This window comes from Sciurus vulgaris (assembly GCF_902686455.1).
Source record: "Sciurus vulgaris genome assembly, chromosome: 11".
NCBI classification, from domain to species: Eukaryota; Metazoa; Chordata; class Mammalia; order Rodentia; family Sciuridae; genus Sciurus; species Sciurus vulgaris.
Window position 1 is genome coordinate 101,749,543 of NC_136472.1, and position 21,192 is coordinate 101,770,734.

At 34.6% G+C, this 21,192-nt stretch overlaps 1 protein-coding gene across 9 annotated transcripts in view; it reads left to right on the top strand.

The window, feature by feature from the left end:
- Positions 1–21,192, top strand: part of GRIA4 (glutamate ionotropic receptor AMPA type subunit 4) — a 342,414-nt gene that overhangs the window by 294,128 nt on the left and 27,094 nt on the right. For 7 of the 9 annotated variants that reach the window (XM_079101590.1, XM_079101591.1, XM_079101592.1 and 4 more), the window contains exons 13-14: positions 239–437; positions 7,627–7,874. In XM_079101590.1, the coding sequence (XP_078957716.1) occupies positions 239–437; positions 7,627–7,874 (447 nt within the window). Of the gene's footprint in view, positions 1–238; positions 438–7,626; positions 7,875–8,791; positions 11,353–20,371; positions 20,411–21,192 lie in introns of those variants that run through there. The other 2 variants (XM_079101593.1, XM_079101594.1) reach the window with 2 other exon arrangements.

Consider the following 21,192-nt stretch of genomic DNA (forward strand, 5'->3'; position numbering starts at 1 on the left):
TTTCAATTTTCTGTTAATTAAACAAAAAATAGAACATTTTTTCCATATTTCCAGTGGCACTTATATATTAAGATTTAAAAATATCAGATTATATAGAAACACTGGAATCTTTCTTGAGTAGACTATCAAAATAAAATGATATTTGCAATTGTTATTTGTAAATACACTGGAGACTTGAGGATGTTTCTTCTACATTGGTTAGAGAAAGGAAAATGTGCATTACCTTATCCATGTTTAGATCCCTCTCAGGTCGAATTGTTGGAGGCGTTTGGTGGTTCTTTACCCTCATCATTATATCATCTTATACTGCTAACCTGGCTGCTTTTCTGACCGTTGAGCGAATGGTCTCCCCAATAGAAAGTGCAGAAGACCTGGCCAAACAAACAGAAATTGCCTATGGAACACTGGATTCAGGGTCAACAAAAGAATTCTTCAGAGTAAGTTAAGAAAAATATAAAAATAAAAACCAACAATGACATGCTCACCATTTTGAATTTCAGGCATTTCCTTAACAACCACATTATGGAGTTAGTTTATATAGAGTTTGCACACACAATGGTAACAACTATGTTTACTGCCAATACTTCTTGAATTTTATAATTAATTTGCAAAACCAAATTGATTTATTCACATTGCAGGAGAAACCCTAAGAAATATCAGTGGAAAGGTAACTAAAGGGGCTGAGGATGTAGCTCAGTGGGTAGAATGCCTGCCTTGCAAATATAAGGCCCTGGGTTCAATCCCCAGAACCACCAAAAAAAAAAAAAAAAAAAGAAAGGTAACTAAAGCAACTTTATAGCATAATTTATTCAAAACATTCCAATGTTGGTAATGCTGTGATAATACTGGATTGAAAAAGACTGAATTTATATATATTTTTGTGCTAAGAGCCTAAAAATGAAAGCAAGCTCTACTTTCGAAGAATACATTTAACTTGCTGCATTTGAATCCCAAAACCTTGTTTGCAGATTATACAACATCTAGGAGTTGCATTATTCTATAATAAATTCTGTAACAATAGTTTTCAAAGTAATGTATATTACTCACAAGATATGAATAGCAAGATCATATTAAGTTCTACGCCCCTCTGTGAGACATTGTATGATTTTATTTTGTGCAGATTTCTCTGCTTGCAGATAACATTTTTCAAACTGATACAATTGTTTTACATGTATAGATACGATTCCTTGAGCTTTCTATCAGTATAGCTAGGTTTTATTGTTGTTGCTGTTTATAGATATTTGGCCCATTATGTGGTTCAATTTTTTGATCAGTGCATCCTCTTTTTATTCTGGTTCTACTTAAATCCAGAGATATATTTGATATTATCTAATCACTAAGAAGAGTCTTGTGACTTTAGAATCAAAAAAGTTAACCAGAATGAAACTTTCACAAATATTGAACTAGATCATACAGAACACATTTTATATTTAATATCGTTTAAAGACTAGAATATTTAATAATATTTAATAGTTTGGAAGACACATTTCATTATCTTTGAGTAAAAGTAATGATAGCTTATTATTCATGCTTATATGTAATATTTGACAGATTACATTTCATTTCATATATATTAATATGTTTTAAATATTATCACTCAGATTGGAAAATAAAAACAATAAAATGAACTACTCTTTAAGTCAGCTTTAAGACTCATGTACTTGAATTTCAGTAAGATGCCCTTGCAAAAAAGATTTGATTATGATATTCTAATATATTATAAATGTTTACATAAATTTAAATCAAGAACAAATCACTCAAAAACTCAGTCAAACCCCTCCTTGGGCATCTTATTTTTAAAGAAACTGTAAGACCCCCAAAAAGGAGACCCTAACTCTGTCCCACGGATCGACGGCAACCCCAATCAACCGTAGGAGGCGTCACTTGATGCAAACAGCAAGAGGCTTTTATTCCAGCATGCTGGGACCCAACTCGTGACTCACGCAGGAGTCGAGGAGTTGAGTCCCTAGCAGAAAATCTTACAAGTTTATAAAGGCAGAAACCACGCATCGGGAGGGGTCACACACGGAAAGGAAAAAGGGGAACAAAGCCGCTGGGAAATTCCAAAGGGGGTCTGGGTTTGCTGATAACATACAACATGTTTCACAATGTTTTACAACAGGGCGTAGATTCTGGTCAACAGTTTCTGGTAATCTTATATCCTGTGTATCTTAACTGTCTGAGCACTGTCTTGCTCAATTTACTCTCTGTTTGGGGCTGTTTCCTGGAACAGCTTTAAGGGCTTTGTTCTATCACTGGGAGGGAGACCTTAGGGAGTTGAGATAAAACGGACAGCTTAAAAAAATGTACATTCTTTCAAAACCAGTGAACATGGTTTTCAATGTTTTGAAGCATTGCTAGTTGATATAACTTAAAAATTAATTGAAAAGTATTTGTAGATTTTTCTAAAACTCAAGTAATTATCATGGTGGTAGGTTTTACTAACAGTAGTCTATGGATAAGATTAATTGAGCAAACCTTTCTTTTAACTTAGTAATCATGTCCCCGTTACTAACACTTAATGGAAACATGCTACCCTAATGCATTTTAGCATAATTTCAGTACCTCGCTGAAAGTCTATCAGTTTGAAACTGCTTCTACAGAAAAGTAATTAGGTAAAACTTACTGGCTTTGCCTAGAAACCATACTGCATATATATCAAAGTAGAATGCAAGTTTTTGCTATCACTTGCATTTTACTGAAAAGTGATGGTTGATTGTCATTTAAATAAAGAACATTCTTGCAGTCTTATCATTTTGCCTTGAGTGATAAAGAGAATAAGAAATGTCACATTGATTCCCTGAAAATTTCTCACAAATAATTCATTTATAAAACTCTTTAACATCAAGTCCAATGATATTTATTTATAACCTTTATAAGGTTTAAAAACATTGCTCAAATTCTAAAGAGTGGTGAGGTAGCCTAGAGAATACATTGGTCAGAAGTGTAGGACTGAGGAACTCATCTCCAAGTTCAGAGTGTTTCCATGCAAGTGAAAGAATGGACATTTTTTTAAGCTGTCTGTTTTATCTCAACTCCCTAAGGTCTCCCTCCCAGTGACGGGAACAAAGCCCTTAAAGCTGTTCCAGGAATCAGCCCCAAACAGAGAGTAAAAGAGTAAATTGAGCCAGATAACCAGATAGTGCTCAAACAGTAGGATTACCAGAAACTATTGACCAGAATCTACACCCTGTTGTAAAACATTGTGAAACATGTTGTATGTTATCAGCAAACCCAGACCCCCTTTGAAATTTCCCGGCAGCTTTGTTCCCCTTTTTTCCTTTTTCCCCCCTTTTTCCCCCTTTCATGTGCGACCCCTCCCGATGTGTGGTCTCTGCCTTTATAAACCTACAAGATTTTCTGCTAGGGACTGGACTCCTCCACTCCTGCGTGAGTCATGAGTCATAAACACCTCTTGCGGTTTGCATCAAGTTGACACCTCCTGCGGTTGATTGGGGTTGCCGTCGATCCATGGGACAGAGTTGGGGTTTCCTTTTTGGGGGCCTTACACAAGCAGGGCAAGCGCCATGCCTTGTTTCCTTTCTCCCCCACACAACTTCACTTTTAAAATTGGAAGAATTTTATAAGCATAGGTATTTATTGCTACAGAGTACTCTGAACCCTAATGGGACCAAAAAATCTTTTCCCTGGATAGCACACTTTCAAGAATGCATAAATTTGTGTTTTCTTATAAAATTGTCATTCATTTCCTACCTTATTCGCCTCCTTCCTTTCTTTTATGTGATGACCTGGTTTAAATAAATGATTATCTGATGGGAGGAGGAGGAAACGGAATGTGAAAGGTATTTGTGTACCTGCCAAAAATGTCTTCTCCTAGAAACAGTAATGGCATGCCTATTAGCCCCACTAAGCTGCCTCAGGCAGTGACCTATACTCAGCACTTCAAAAAAAAGTTGCAGTTATAATCAACTGAAAAAAGAATCAGGCCATGTGAAGATGACATTGAATTAAACTGTCATCTTATCTTGATTGTGCCCCATTATGACACTTAATATGCTTCATGTTTTCTGTACCTTTTTAAGCACAAACACAGAGGCATTAGAAGAACATCTGCACTTGTCTCATAATAGCAGCTTTACTGTTTACACATGCATCTTACACACCTGATTCAAGCACACTGATTTTCATTTCAATTCAGATATTGTCTTGTGCAATCATGAATGCATAAATGGGGTATCTCAAGGTTTATAAGATTATCAAATAACTACTGATGAGCTATCACTAGAACATTAGTCTTGCTGAATAAGCTACAAGAAGGGAGAAGCAATTCACCTGATAGAAGTGTAAGCATTAACTATAATGCATGATATTTATACATATTTCCTACTAAAATCAGATATGGAAGAATATTTATTTATTTATTTATTTATTTTTATACCAGGGATTTAACCCAGGGGCCCTCAAACCCTAAGCCACATCCCTAACCCTTTTTAATTTTTATTTTGAGACAAGGTCTCTCTCAGTTGCTTAGGGCCTTGCCAAGTTACTGAGGCTGGCTTTGAACTTGTGATCCTCCTGCCTCAGTCTTCCAAGCTGCTAGGATTACAAATGTGCCCAGCTGAGAATAATTTTTGAGAAATTAAAAGGATGGCACAATTTTTAAACTAGAAGAATTGTTTTAAGTAATAAAATAATGCTTTAAATCAGTTTCCCAAGTATTAAGTTTTATAATAATGATGAAACAAATAGATCTGAGATTAATTTCCTAATTACAAAAAAAATAACTCTCATGTTATCTTTGCTTATTACCTATAGCATATTTACTCTCCATGCCTGATTTTAAAGTAGATGCTACAGCTGAAACTTTTAGTGACTTAAAATTTCCATTTTCATTGTATTTATGAGCTTGCTGCATCTGCAGAAATTCCCTCATTTTAGCCTTCCTCATCAAATTTATAGATATTTGCTTGCCTTAACCCTGAAACAAACATTCTCTTTCAGTCACAAAAAATGCACAAGGATGCTTGCCATTTCCAGTGCTTTGCCTCTTAATTCCCCCTCATCCTTTCATTGTGTGTATCTGATCTTATCTACATCTTGTCCCTTTAATGTTAACATGGTGACAAACAGGCTGACTTTTTACTCCTCTGAAACAAGTTGCTTGCATTTTTCCTCTATTTTCCACTGACAGTCTGTATTTTACAGTTTCTATTGTACCTCCTAAATTGAGTACAACTATTCTATGGATTCTTACTTTTCTTGATGTTAAAGAGATTGAATCAAGCCAGGCATGGTATTGCATGCCTGTAATCTCAGCAACTCTGGAGGCTGAGGCAGGATGATCTCAAGTTTGAAACCAGTCTAGGAAATTTGGCAAGAACCTCTCTCAAAATTTAAAATGTATAAAGAGCTAGGGATGTGGCTTAGTGGTAAAGCACCACTGCGTGCAATCCCCAGTATCATTACAAAAAAAAAAAAAAAAAAAAAAGATTGCATCCAATTCCTTTGCATTTAAGTATACACAATTCAATATACTTAAACAAAAGCAGCAATAATTTTACTCATGTTGGTGTTATAAGAATGTACTATTAAAAACTATCAATGGTAGAAAAGTCCTAAGACCTAAGAATAATTTTTTTTTTTCCATTTTGCTATGCTAGTTTAGCTTAACTGTCCTGTTCCTTTAATATGCTACCTAACTGTAACTGGAACACTGCCAAATAAATGGCATGCTTCTGATATTCTTAAAACTTTTCAAAAAATTTTTCATTAAAATAGCGCATTGGTTTTATTTCTTATGTTTTCAATGTATTTTATGTATTGGGTTTACAGTATACGTGGAGACCTATACATTTTGGGGTGAAACTCTCAAGTTATACATGTATGAAAAAGTGATTATGTCTAAAAGATGTTTACCAACACTTTTCTGATTTTGGAATCATTAAATATGTGAGGACAATCTCTATCATGTGATCCATGGAGTTTATATTTTTCAGAATTCATTATAAAATGGAAGATATCATTCTCTGGAGCAGAACTCCAGTTTTAAAGAAGGGATGAATGAGGCCTAGCAATGTGGTGACCCTATTGGATCCCATGCCTGGGTTCTGAAACCCAGAACTCCTCTGTGTGGGAAATGCATGGATATTTACAATTGAATTAAGTTGGCACAGAATTTCCTAAAATGAGAATTTACAGCCAAAAATAACCTGTCAACACTTAAACACGCACACACACATCCCACAATCCATATTATGGGATATTTTCAAGTACATAGCATAAAACCGTTTCACATCTATTTTCCATCTTGACATTTATCAATGTTTGAATATACTTTTCTTTGTTTCAAATATGTGAGTCAATCATTTGGTTTATTATTTAGGTTTATTGATTACTAGTTCCCATCTTATAAAGTTGAAACTTCAAATCCCACTTTTATCAGTTTTTTTCTTTATCCACCTGAATATTTTTGCTTATCCCAAAAATATGTATTCTTAAATTTGCTATTCAGAACAAGAACAACTACTTCCTACTGGATTCCATATTTGGCAAACAAAGGAAGATTAATATAAATAAATGTGTATACTACTCAGAATTATGCCTCACACATGAAATCTAAATGAAGTCTCAATTGCTTTTTTATTTAGTTCCAGATACAAAATTTCAGCACCTTGTTATTGAAAAAAATGCAATCATAAAAGTTTATGTGCATCATAAACTATTATCAAACATCAAACAGGAGTTAGACATTTCTATCTTACTAAATGAATGTTTGGAAGACATTTGAGTTCAGTTGGGTATAATTTCACATTAAAAATGTATATGTGATGAAAAAAAATCTAATGCCAATGCAGATGCTAGTAAAAGGACCTGGGTAAATTAAGTACTGGGAGCTCAGGTAGACAGAAGTAATTCATAGAAATAAATAAGTTCCTTGGCTAGAGTCAGAAGATGAGAATGACTCATCAAAACACAAAGTAGGAAAACAGGAATCACTTCTCTTTAAAGTTTGATGTATATTCTATCTGGAGATTTTGTCAGACAATATCTAAAACATGTTTTGACTAAACTAGAATTCGATTGTTGTGTTGTGAATATTTGCTTTTTTATACAACAGCAGATTTCTCCTCTTTCTTTGGTGTTCAGTTACTGACTTGATATGACCCATACCTTTACGTGCATCTTACTTTGAGGTATCGAGAAAGATAAAAATAAAATAACTCACCTCATTGGTTTTAACACAAATATAGTATTAAAAGAAGTTCTGTCAAGATAAAAGGACCAGATAACTCTAGTCCTTTTCAAGTTTATCATGATTGTGGTATAAAACATGATTTTAAATGTTCAATGCTGTTCATGGCCTTCTATGTTAAAAAGAATGATAAGAAGGTATTTAAGCAATTGAGTAAAGTAATTATTATGGCAGGAGGTACCGGCTTCTTTAAATATCACTTTTCAGTGTTTGTCATTTCAATGATTTCCTTAAATAGTCGCAAAGGGTATTTTTCCACTAATGAAAGAATCACCTTACTATTATGTTACTGTATAGCAAATTAGAGGGAAATGGGAAGATACTAAAAGGCTTTATCTGTGTTTCTGCTTCTGTCAATTTTAACATGTTGTTCCCTTCTTTCCTGTATTTAATTTTATTTTAATTTCCTCCAGAGATCAAAAATAGCAGTGTATGAAAAGATGTGGACCTACATGCGATCAGCAGAGCCATCAGTGTTCACTAGGACTACAGCTGAGGGAGTGGCTCGTGTCCGCAAATCCAAGGGCAAATTTGCCTTTCTCCTGGAGTCCACTATGAACGAATACATTGAGCAGCGAAAGCCATGTGACACGATGAAAGTGGGAGGAAATCTGGATTCCAAAGGCTATGGAGTAGCAACGCCCAAGGGTTCCTCATTAAGGTGGGTGGAATAGTATAACAATATAACATGTGTTGTTATAGTATTCCACCTTCCCTGATGTCCCTGAAAGAATTATTTTGTTTTGTGTGTGAACATGGTATGTGTGTTTGTTTATTTTCTTTTTCTCCATTTCATATTTTTTGGTCAACCATCAGGTAAAATTTTTTCTTAATTTTAGAGTAATCTTAGTTGACATAAAAACCTTTGAAGGCCATATAAAAACCAAACCGGTTGAACACTCGCTGCTTCCAGTGGGCCTAAAACAGGAGTAGCATGTACTTCTATATCTCATCAACTTTTTTTGGCCACCGAAATCTACCCTGTCATTGTGTCAGTGATAATTCTACATTTTATCATTATTTTTTTAACATAATGCCTGGCCTCTAGTTCGGGTGACTAAGAAGAAATTGACTTCTTGCCAGCAAACCATTTTTTTTTTTCCATTTTGATGTTTCATTTATTATGGCATCATTCTATTTTATATTATCTTGAGATTTCGTTGGTGTTAAGTTTGAAACCACATCTATTTATAAAAGCAACCAGGCTCAGGGAAAAACAGGCTCTGGTTTTATAGTGCTTACTCAAGTCACACTCCCATCTATTTTAAAGGGAGTGTGGTGTAAGTAAGATCTGTAAAATTAGATCCAATGACAATACAAAAATGTTTATAGATGAGCCCCTATATGTGATTCATGAATCAAGTGTTTTATACATGGGGTAAAAGTGAGACTTTCATTCTTATGGAAATATTGGTTAAATCTGCCCTTTTTATCCTCTTGGTCCTGGACATAGAAAATTCACATGTTTATGTCCAGGAGGCAGAATTTCCTATTTTCCTTAAGCAATAAAGGCTGCTGTTGAATTGATGGGGCTAGAGCCCATCACAAGTGATGACTGACAGATTACTCTGGTCTCAGTGCTGCTTAGGAGAGATGCACACAAAGCACAGATTCAAGAGGAAATCAGAATGTTTCCTAAAGGACTTAATCAAGAACCTGGTCTTGAAAAATGATGTCTCTGGTAAGCCATTCAAAAATGAAGGTAATAAGACTTATACTATTGCCCAGCACAAATGAAAGCAATATAAACATCATATGATTGTTTTCATTGATTTCAAAAGGGGAACTGCAAAATACTTTAAGATGTGCATTGGGTGGGGGAAGGGTTGAGAGATATAAGAAACAAACACCAGTACTGAAAAGGGTTGGGTTAAACCAATATTGTGTGTTTGCAAGCAACACTGTAATCACTAGTAGGGGGTTTATGGTATATTATGAAAGGAATGGTTTTCAAAAGATAGATAAAAGTTAGTAAAGACAATTTGGGTGTGGACTTTGGCAACTCTGAAGTCTGGTTTATTTGAACATACATCCCATACCAAACTGGAAAAATGTGCAGGGGGAAAGCCAAACTAATAAATTATCCATAATAGAATTCTACCCCAAAAGATTTCAATCATTCAGAAACCTAAACTGGCATCAGGGTAGTTAGCCTTTGATGGTATATTTTGTATGATGCACTATGAAAAATATGTAATTCCAATGAGATTGAGTAGCTAATAAAATAATTTAAAAGAAATAGAAGGGGTGAAAGAGACAGTGGTTGATATGTAGCTCAGCATTCAGACTATTGATTACATTCATTGGACGTCTCTTTTGCTCTTAATTAATTCTCTGTGGATGTAGCTGCCTTGTCCTCTGTCTCATGTGTACTGATAAAGTCAAGCTCCAGGGACTAAAATTGGCCCTAAGATACGGGAGCGTCTGACTGCCATTGATGGCAAGAGTTCCCTCTTAAATGTGCCACTTTGTCAAATCCACACTACAGGGATTGTTTGGAAAGATGCTGAGGGCTTCATCTGTCTAGAACTGTTTAATAATCAGCCATTGGCTTCCCCCTCTTTTCCTGTCCTTGCCTGGATCTTGTTAATGAGGCAATTGTTAAACTCGGCTTCCTGGATGGAGAGTTTGTTTTATATATGCCACAGTTTCCTGAGCAAGCTGGCCCCTGCATGCCAATACTACAGTCATTTTGTCCTGATTTTTGTTTGTTTGTTTGTTTTGTGTTTTGGGGTGTTTGTTTGTTTGTTTGTTTTGGTCCTGGGGATTGAACTCAGGGGCACTCAACCACTGAGACACATCCTCAGCCCTATTTTTTGTATTTTATTTAGAGACAATCTCACCGAGTTGCTTAGTGTCTCGTTTTTGCTGAGGCTGGTTTTGAACTCGTGGTCCTCGTGCCTCAGCCTCCCAAGCTACTGGGATTACAGGCATGGGCCACCGTATTCAGCTTTGTCCTATTTTTGTGAACATTGGAAAGACTAACCAGCATTCACCTTGCCCCCTACTTTCCCACTTCCCCATCCCTGCCATCTAAGCAGGAGGCTCACTAAATCTAGATCTCAATTCTTATTCCACTAGGATTATTTTGTTTCAAAGAGACAAACTAATATAGAGATGAACTAACAGGCATCTTTTGCATAAATTATTTTGTTTGTAGAAGCAAGTTCAAATTAATTGCATTCATCAGAACAAGATCCAGAGGGCATACCTGTTATCAAGTGTCTTTGAAGCCTTCTATCTTATTCAGTTCAGTAGAGACTTAGGTCTGTTCTCCTTTAGGATCTATCTTTTCTTAACCAGGTCTTTAGGTTAATTGCTCTGGATATGGTAAGACATGTGTATCTCAGTGTCATTAATGATGACTTTTTCACAGACTGCTGTTTTGATTCTTAGGTAACATAAGGCTTTAAGAAAAAATAGTAAGTGTTCCTTCTATGTAAGCTTAATCAGAGAATGCCAACAAATGACTAGCAATGTTTCTTTGGTCTAGGGAAGTTTTAAGTTTCCAAGCTCTGCTCTTTGTTCAAAATGCTTAAGAATAAATGTCATAGAACAAAGGAAGAGTGTGATACTCAATCAGGATGGAAAATCAGGACTTGGGTCTTAAATGTAGACTTTAAAATAAATGCAGTCAGGATCATTAGAGCGTATTTGTGACAAGCCTAAAAAATATCACAGTGGTGATGACTAACACACAGCTTTATGGTGGATAATGATATACAGAGCTCTTTACTGTTCAGAGAGACTTTATTTCAGATGAGCATTAGCTGGCCATATACCTGAGAATTAAAACAATTGACCTATCCATTATAGATGGCCAACAACAATTCCCAGAAATTTTTGGTTTATTGTACTTTGACATAAATTCTGCCATTTGTGGGTGACAGAACAATGTCAGGTATATTGATCTTTTTATTTCTCCCGAATCTTTTTTCTACATTCACCACACTATTTATACTTTAATCAATACTCTGGCTTCCTCCTCTTTCCCTCTCCAGTACCCTTGACAACCCAAAGGAGTAGTGAAAGACTTTTTCTGGCTAAGAAACAGTGAAGGGTTGTTTTAAAATATACATTTCAAATGACATTGTAATGAAATGTAAAATTTAAATGAAAGAAGTGCATTTATTTTGACTTTATTTAATCTATCAGCACTATCAACTTTACTATATGAATTGACTATAGCATAGATATACACTACAGTAAATACATATATTATTGTCAAAATGCTATCAACTTTACATTTAAATAATAAAGTATAATAAAGTTATATGTTTTATTGTTAAATGCTATCAAATTTACTACATTTTAACTATAATTCACTAGTTACTATACTCGTGATTTTACTATGCAATAAACAAACCTATTAAAAGTAGTTTAGAGTGAAACATAATTTGAGTAATACAGATTTAGTGACTTAGCCTCTATTAGATGAGAATACTTCTCTTAAAGAGATTCATGGTATTTAAAATCAGAGGTGCCTTCATTGAACAAAGCAGTGGATCTTATTTGAAGACTTCCACTGACCCTTGTAAGGATTCATATACTTCCCCCCAATATTTGAAGACAAATTTAAAAACTGTAGTCTTCTGTACCTTTATAATTTAATAGTGATAATTCCCGTATAAACTTGCCTGCTATAAAGATGTTTGTGGGACTGTGTCTAAAATAAGACAAATAACCTGTCATCAAAAAAAAAAGGGAGAAAAAAAATGATGCTTCAAAAGTAAATAGCTAGAATGAAACTTGCATCACTCACTGGTGAGCTCTGGAAGATATGATGCCCAGTTGGACTTGGCAATGCACCGTTGCAGGCACCCATGGCAACAGGAACTGAGCTTTTGAAAGCAGGCCCATCATAGTTCTTTTGCAACAGGCAGCTCCCTGCCTCACAGAATACCACACACAGCAGGGATGAGGAAGTACTAAGAAAGGGAAGTATAATAACACATCTCTCCATATTTAACAAAATCACTGACCTCATAGATTCTTGGACCAAGTCTAGATCTGCTTCAGGATGAGTCCAGTTCTCAGTAGGACAAATTGTTTCGTCCACTTTGGAGAATTTGATAGGGTAGATGTATTAAATAATATTCAAATCCATGTATGAAAGGTGTATTAGCCTAAGGAACCACTTTCCCATATAAAATCTGTCAGACATATCAAGTCACAAGTTCAGATGACTATAGAAAATTTAGAAAAAAGAAATTTGCTATAGTATTCTTTTTTTATTATTAAAAGTAAGTCAACTGTTAGTATGTACCAAAGACAATAGAAAAACTTAAAACTACAGAAATGTGAGGCTGAGTACTTAATATACTGATCATCTCTTGACCTCAAATTAATAACTTTTACATGTTTTATGGGAAGGGATTGCAGTAGGTCAGTAAATGATTTTTCTTATATTCACCATTAAGGAAAGAAATGCCATTTTTCTTAGTGCCATATTAAAAGTTGCTACAGATAACTTTGTTTTGTGATTCTGTTATGTTTTGAATATAGTCTCTCAGGCTAGGGATTAGACAAACAAAACAAAAATCAATTGTGCCTCTCAACATACACACAAATGCACACGAATCCCCCATGGTACTAAGTTAAATAACTACCCAATTTGCTCTTAGGAATGCTGATATTTATTGTGGACACCAATTATTTTGCATTCACAAACTGAGATGTCACATGGTAAAGGTATCAATAGGACATGTGTCCCAGGAGAAAATAATTGCACAGTAAGATTCATATTATCCTTTACCTTTCTGGATGCTGAACACAATAGGAAGCATAAAACTTTCTATTACTATTTGAAATTCTAAGTTTTTTCATTTAATTCTTTTCTATAATTGAAAGATGACTAAAATCATGACTCCTCATAAAGAGGAAACAAAGGTTTTGTCATATTGTATTAAGACTAACCAGGCATTAAACATTTGTGATTTTCTTCCCATTAGATTTTTTTAAATGCTGAAAAAATACTCACTCAGTCTTTTGACAAATAATTCAATTGTTGGCTGCTGGTTTCCAGCTGAGAATTTATCAGGTCATATTTAAATTGTTGCCTCTGGGGATGCTTTGCAACACCAGGTGGAAAAGCTTCTAAACTTGATGTGTTTGGTTTGTTTTTTGTTATTGTTGTTGTTGTTGTTTTTAGCTCTTGCTCTTTTCACCACTAAGAAGTTGTACTTTAGCAACATTCTTGAGAAAATGTGAAGTCCGTGGCTATTTTAGTTGCTACCTCTTCAAAAAGGACAAAGATTAAACTGCTAGAAAAGAAACTTAGCAGCTTATTTAAACATTGCCAACTTGATTTGATGAGCAGTCTAAGACTAGATCTTAATTCTGGTGGTTCTAAGAAAAGTCAGAATTCCAAACTGTTGTTTTTTTGATCCATGCAATGCCTCATAGATAAGTCTTATAAAGAATCTCCACAAAGAACATCTATATACAATGCAATTCAAAGCAACTCAGTGGCAGCACACACCTGAGTACAGAATCTCTAGCCCCCAGCCTTGACCTCCACATGCCAACTGTATTTTGGAAACAAAATTGTTCTAAAATCAAAACTCCTAATTTGATACATAATTAATGTGCCGAAAAATCCCTGGGGTGAATTTGCCCCTACATTAATATTGCATTTAAATATTTTCTTGGTATATGGCAAGTAGCCATACAGATTTCATATTATGTCACTCATTTTCACAGATCATCTCTATGTAAGGAATAATCTCTAGATACAATCCACAGCCCCCTGCCTAACACACACACACACACACATACACACACACACCATAGTCAGGTTAAGAAGAGGCATAGGAACAAAACAAGCGTATGAAACTTTCAGTGAATTTGGATTCCCTTTCTGTACTAGTGGATGGAAAGCCAAATATGAGTTTTCTGAAACTGAGGTTATAAAGCAGCTAAGACTTAAATGTGAGCAACATACCCATACAATATAAAAGCAGAAACAACAGCTCCCACATACTGATATCTGCTGCTCTTCCTTACTTCAACCGCTAGGATTCCTGGTTCCATAGATTTCCCTTCCATTTCTTCCCCTACCTCTTATTTTTTTGTTAGACAATCTTTTGACAGTCTTAGCTGCTGGACAAGAGCCCTGTGCCAGAAGAATTATCCACCTGAGGCTTTCAATATTCCCAGGTTCACCTGGCAAGGAATTGACAAAGTGTGCAGGCATAAGAGGTCTGCACTCCCATGACAGGAAAGGACCCTAAGGCATGCCATGTCATCAGGAGCAGGGATTCAGATCAAAAGTAAGGAGTTAAGTAAGGGATGCAGGGGATTTGTGTATGGAGGGCAGTGCCCATTTGCCTTTAGAAGTAGTCAAAGTAGATTTGAATGTGTCAGATTTCAATAGCATTCCCTTCTATTGAATTTCTTTTCATTTCCTCATTCTCAGAATTCTCCAGAACAAGATTTAAATCCTCCAAGAAAGAGGTGTTTTGTTTTTTCTCTGCATAATATGTCTTTTGAAACTACTACAAAGCTACTCTTGAACCTTCTTAATAATAACTCAATTATTAAAGAAAATAAATCTGGGGAGGTAGCTCAGTGGAACAGAGTTTTCCTTACATGTCCCAGGGCCTTGTTTCAATCCTCAGCACAACAAAAATGAATGACAAAAATAAAGGAAATGTCTGAGGTTAATTTTCTTCACTATAGGATCTCAGAGTATAGAACCATGACTTCTATTGCTAGGAAACACTCTTGAAGCTCACAATTATAAAGTTATCTGTACTTATTTTATGGGTAGTTCTTTATCCTCTGAACATTAGTAAAAGTACAGGGACAAGTTCTGTGTTGGTGTTTTTTGCACACCCCTTGTGTAGGATTCTATTCTCCAGAGTCACCTTCCTAAACATAAGTACGCCAGGAAGTTGACAGCACAGGCCACTCAGAGAGTGTAACTCTTATATAACTCTTACAATTCTGAATAGTTTCATGGGGACAAAAAGAGAAGCATTATAATCATGCTGCAGTAGATTTCTACCTCTTAATTGTCCCAGGGCACTCAGCTGAGAATGTAAAGTGGGAGGAACTAAAGAATAGAAGGGACTTTTATGCTTTCAATAATTAGATACATAGAGAATATTTTATGTCCGCACTGACGAACATGCTACATGCTACATACACACACACACACACACACACGCACTCTATGCTCACACAACACAGGGCTTTGGAAGCAGTGATGATAAGTTTACCATAAAATTCCTAAATGCCTATAATTAAATATTATAAAACTCACTTTATTGTGGTGATGCAATTTACTCTTTAGTGTAGAAATCTATACTGTGCTACTATAATGTAGTTTTATGATAATTATCAACATCCACTTAGAAGATCATAAATACATAATGGTTTTTCTGAAAAAAAAAATGAAAATGTACCCATTTGTTTCAACATAACATATAGGAAACCATTCATCCACAACTTTAGACATTATTAAATTTATTTTGTCTCTAAAGATAGCATCAGCCAAGATGGGGCTAGTTTTATGATTCATATTTAGCAAATGAAAGATAAAATAGTTTGGCAATCATTTAGAATGAATTAGAAAATAATAATGATTCTGTTCAGAATTATAGTCAAGTTTAATTTAGCTGAGAATAAAAAACCATAGCTCGTTTATTTTAAAACTTGTTCTTTCAGCAAAATCAGTCTTATAGCTCCTGTTTTCACAATGAAATAACATACATCTGAGGTGATTTTGCCACAAATATATAGTAGCATATGTATTTAGCAACACCTTAGAAAATCACTAGTCAGTTCTCTAAAACACATAGGCCAGGTCCTGATCCTGCTCAGAAACAAGTATGATCTTGATTATAGAAATATTTAATAAACAATAATTACACTAATGAAAGTCATAAATTCCATGAACTAATGCATTATTTATCCTCCTTAATATCAAAAATCTTTTTCATAATTGAAAATAGATTTTTTTATGGACAGATTTCATACTTTCTTAAAATCTAAAATTCACTTTGAAGAGATATACACAGAATGAAATATACTTTGAAGAAGCTTGTGAAATTATTTCACTGCATCCTTTAACATCACCCAACTCAACAATAAAGAAAAATTAAAGACACAAAAACATTAAGTGTACATACAATACTGAGATGTTGGAGAGATCTATGATTTTAAAATACCACTGACAATACAAAGACTTATCCCTATCATGTTGAAATAAACTAGATTTTATTTAGCTTTCATTTCTTCTTAATTCTGGGGTACTCAAGTGAAGAAATTAACCCATGAATACATTCTACAGAAATGTTAAAAATTCAGTGTTTTCTCTAAGCACTAAATATTTGGGAATTAACTACAATAAGAATTAAATTCAAAGTAATCAAACAAATGTGACACAAACAGTTCTGTGCTTTCAAAGCAAATAATATACAGATTTTTCTTCCTTATTGCTTCACTTCACAGAAGAAATAAAAACTGTCAGGAGCTACTATAGGATCTCTGCTGCTATAAAATCCTGGTTATTTCATATGCGATGCTGAAAGATATGGAGTTTCTGAATCGCCCTCTTAGAAGTGATAGCAGGCAGAAGTTCCAATAGTAATCAAGAAAAGACACCATCAACCTCCCAGCCCATAGTCTCCCCTTTCCAGAAATTTACAAACAGAACCACAAAAAATACTCATAAAAACATTATCAGCAAGGACAGCTCTTTTATGTTGCTAAGGTCTGTCGTTACAGAAAAATAAATTAAAAAAAAAAAAAAAAAAACCACAGAGAAACTTAAAATCAAACTATCCAGAGTCCTAAGACAGTACCCTAACCTTTGCCTTAAATTTGATTAGTGAAAGGTAAACAGAAATAAATAGGATCCAAGTAAAGTTGACCTCAGATTGTCTCCCTGAGTAAAAAGAAAAGAATATACACTGAAAAATAAAATGGAAAAAGTTACTTTTTATTAAATGATGTGTTAATATCATATATAGAAAACTAAAAATTACTGAGCAGTCTATTTCTTAAATGAAACATTAACAGTAATAGTATAAGTTATGCTTTTCAAATCACTTCCATATATATTTAACTTGCTCCTTTTAACTCTTTTATGATGTCATTTTATTATAGAGACATTGTAAATTAAACGTTAAGTGACTTGCCCACTGTCAGCTGAGGTTAGAACTGAGATCTTCTGACTTTCTCCAGTGCTCTTATAAGAAAAGAACCAAAAAAAAAAAAAAAAAACAGGAATTTTATATAAAATACAGTTTACTCTTAAACTTTACTATACAGTGTCTGTGATTCCTCCCTGATGCAGTTTTGACAACACTAGTAATTTCAAGGCATATCTGAAATACCACTATAGAGCGTAAGTTTCCCAATTTCAAACTTTTGTTAAAAACTGAATATTCTTGTTAAATTGAAGAAATTTCACAAAGATACATTTCAGGTTAGCCCAAAGAAAGATTTTATAACAATTAAAGTTAGTTCCAATAAACGTGGAGAAAATTGGCTTATGATCCCCAACATCAGACTTGTCCAAGTGAAAGTAGACGAGAGTCTCACATCTCAGAGAGAAGAGATAGTGATAGTGACAGTGAGGACTGTATTCTCTTCCTACTTTGAGACTCGCATTTCTGAGGTATACTGTGGGCTACATTTATTAGAACAAACAAAGAATTATCTTACACCTCTTTGGAGTTGTGGACACTTAATCGGACTGGGAGAAAATTCAATCTCAGAACCTTAATAGAAACTCATCTGGTTTTGGAATTAAATAAGTCACTTTGTTAGTGAATAGCTTCTTTCATTGCAGTCTACACTGTGAAATGGAAAGATATTTAAGGAGAGCACTTCTCTGTGAAAACCAACAGAGCTGCAAATAGATGCATGTTTTGTGCTCCTATATAGCAGACATTTAACATTATATGTTGACAAGGTACAAACTTGACAAAATTGGTTGGATTATTTAAAAGGGGAAAAAACAGCAAAAATGAGGTGCATGCATATTGAAGGAATTGTTTTGATTTTTTCAAAACAAAACTTATATTTCTCCTTCTAGATATGATAAAAATTGATTCATGAAATGTGGTATCCTGTGATGTTTCAATATAAAATGCTTGGGAAGGTGGTTTTTAAGGACATTGTGATAACCCTAACAACTTCAGTACTATTTAATCTCGTTTCCATTTTTCTCTTTATCAGAATAGCAATCAGTTTATGCCCTGAAGCATGAATATTGCACAGTCACTATAATTCTACTCAATCTAGATAGTATACCTATAGTTGTTCTTATTCATAGATTCCCAATTTATTTCTAAATATAAGGATATTTCCTTTAAAACTGTCATACAGTTGGCTTTCATAGAAGAAGTAGGTGTTCCATACAACTCAATTATTTTGAACATTAGAAGCATAACTTTACAATTTCCAGTTGTATTTGTTTCAAAAAAAAAAAAGGAAATTCTCTCTGTACATATATATATATTTTTTTAACTTATAGCATTTTGTGGGTAAAAGGTATTGGTTTGTCAAAGTAACCATTTTTAGTACATTCATTAAAGATAATGAATGAAATTAAAGTTCCGGAGAAGAACACAGGGAATATATGCATGTTACAGTTACAGGGATTTTATTACACCATATTATATTATGAAACTTTAAGGTTATTAAAGAACATAGTATTAAATCTAGTGCAAGACAAATGGTGACAGTAACATATGGATACAAGATGTCATTGCATAGCATAGAACCTGTCTACAGTGTTTTTTCCCTGCACATTTTCATATGGCCATTAGAGTAATGACGACAACATCCCTCATTTTAATGTCTCTGGAATACACTGGGACAAACTGAGGTTCCAAAGCACATCCATCTTCTCACCTACTGTCATTTTACTTGATGAAGAATTTTAATAAGTTACCCAAAGTTAAATAACAATAGCACATGATCTTGTATGGGTTCAGGTTCATTCTTGGTCTCCACTCTCCTTCACGTCTCACGGAATTCAATCAATTGTCTGGTATTTGATTTTATATGGGAGCCAATCACCCACCCTCTCTGAAATTATGCCAAAGGGTAACTAAGAACTGACTCCAAGCCCAGTTCATTAGGATTAGCCTCACCAAAAAAAAAAAAAAAAAAAAAAAAAAAAAAGATAATTCAAAAAGACCATGTCAGAGACTATAAGTGCAAAAAAGTAAAAATGTAATAACTAAATTCTACATACCAAGAACATGTATATGAATGTATTTCTAACTTGACTCCCACAACTCCTTGAACTTGGTGCCATTATCTTTATCTGGCCAGCTGCTGAGTGACAGCAGTGGCATTGGGGCCATTACTGTTGAATTCCCAAAGCCACACTTCTTTCTCTGAGATTCCTGTTTTTCTCCAATGATACCTGATGTCCCAGTTAGCCAGAGACACATTAAGGGAAAAGGAAAATCATCTAATAATGGCCATACTGCCCTGAACTTGCCTGATCTTGAAAGCTAAGCAAGGTTGGGCTTGGTTAGTTCTTGGATGAGAGGGGGAAATAAAACTCATCTTTATTTAATATGTAATTCCCTGTTTTGAAAAAATAAAAAAGTGCTTAGTGTCTGATAATACCCATTTCTCAGACTTTTTTTCTAACCCTCCCATCTAATAAGACTTTATTTCTTAGATTTTTACAATCATTATTGTTCATATGAGATTAAGTGCTGTTCCACACAGGGTGTTACTCTTGCACCATTGTTTTATTTTCAGCAGACAAGGAGCATATCAGGGAGGTGGGCTGAGAACACCACAGCATACCTCCTGCTCCCTAGGGAACTCTTGGTCCGCCCCAAGTTACAGCCTCCATTATTCACTGCAGCTGATGGAAATTAACCCAACAATGCCCTTCCACAAATTACATGCTCTTAGTCAATATATGATTTATGTCAGCTCTCTGACAAGACAAAATGACTGAAAAGAAGAAACCTGTTTTTCCCTTTACAAGTCCAATGTTCATTCCCCTTTGGCTTAATCCTTAAAATGGGTTTTAAATTCAATTCAGTGGAAGCCCCAGTATATCAGACAGTTGGTAGGGTCTTGTGAGACCTGAGGAAAGGGTTGGCCAGAACTGAACTTGACTTTAATACAAGACCATGTTCTATTATTGTTTAACTTTGGGTATTTCTCCCCTAGGAGGAGGACAGAGGAGAACTAACCAGCTCCAGGACCAAGGTAAGAGGGGAGTTTTCTTTCAAAAGAATGGGTTCCATCCATTTGAAGGAAACCCCTCCCCCACCTATTTTTTAATCCCTTTTTATTTATACATTTATATTTTTTAACCCACCAGCATTAGGAAACCAGCTTGCCACCTCTGCATAATAGTTATCTGAACATCCACCTACAAATGTTATAGCAAGCAAAAAGAAAAATCTTCACACAAATCATACCAGTTATATGCTACTACATCTGTGTTTTCCATCATCATTAAATATTATCTCCAGTCTTCCATTAAGGCTTAGATTCTTCAGCTGTTAATTTCTTTATATGTGGAATTATGCATAGTTATGAGCACTCAAACCCTAATGAGTAAGAGGCACAAAAATATCAAAACTAAAATTAAATGATATATATCATTATTAAAATTGTTTTAATAAAGGAAGCCACTGATATAATTTCAACAATTAATAAGCAAAACTTTTGATCTGAAGTAATATAGACTTAATGAGATTTTTAATGAAATGATTAAAATGATTAGAAAAATAAGAGGAAAGCTAGGAAGTAGTATCTTGAGCACTATTTCCCAGTGCTGACACACCCTTTTTCCAGGCCTCTTTTAATATTGCTTTTAATGATTTCCACTGTACCCTTTACCTTTATGTTGTCTTTGGAAATCATCAGTATTCCCTGCCTTCAATATCTGTTTCAAATTAGTCCTTCCATAGGGGAGAACCCAAGGGGAGATACAAGTGAGAGACTTTAAAAGCCACTAGAATTTGAGATTGTAGAAGAAATAT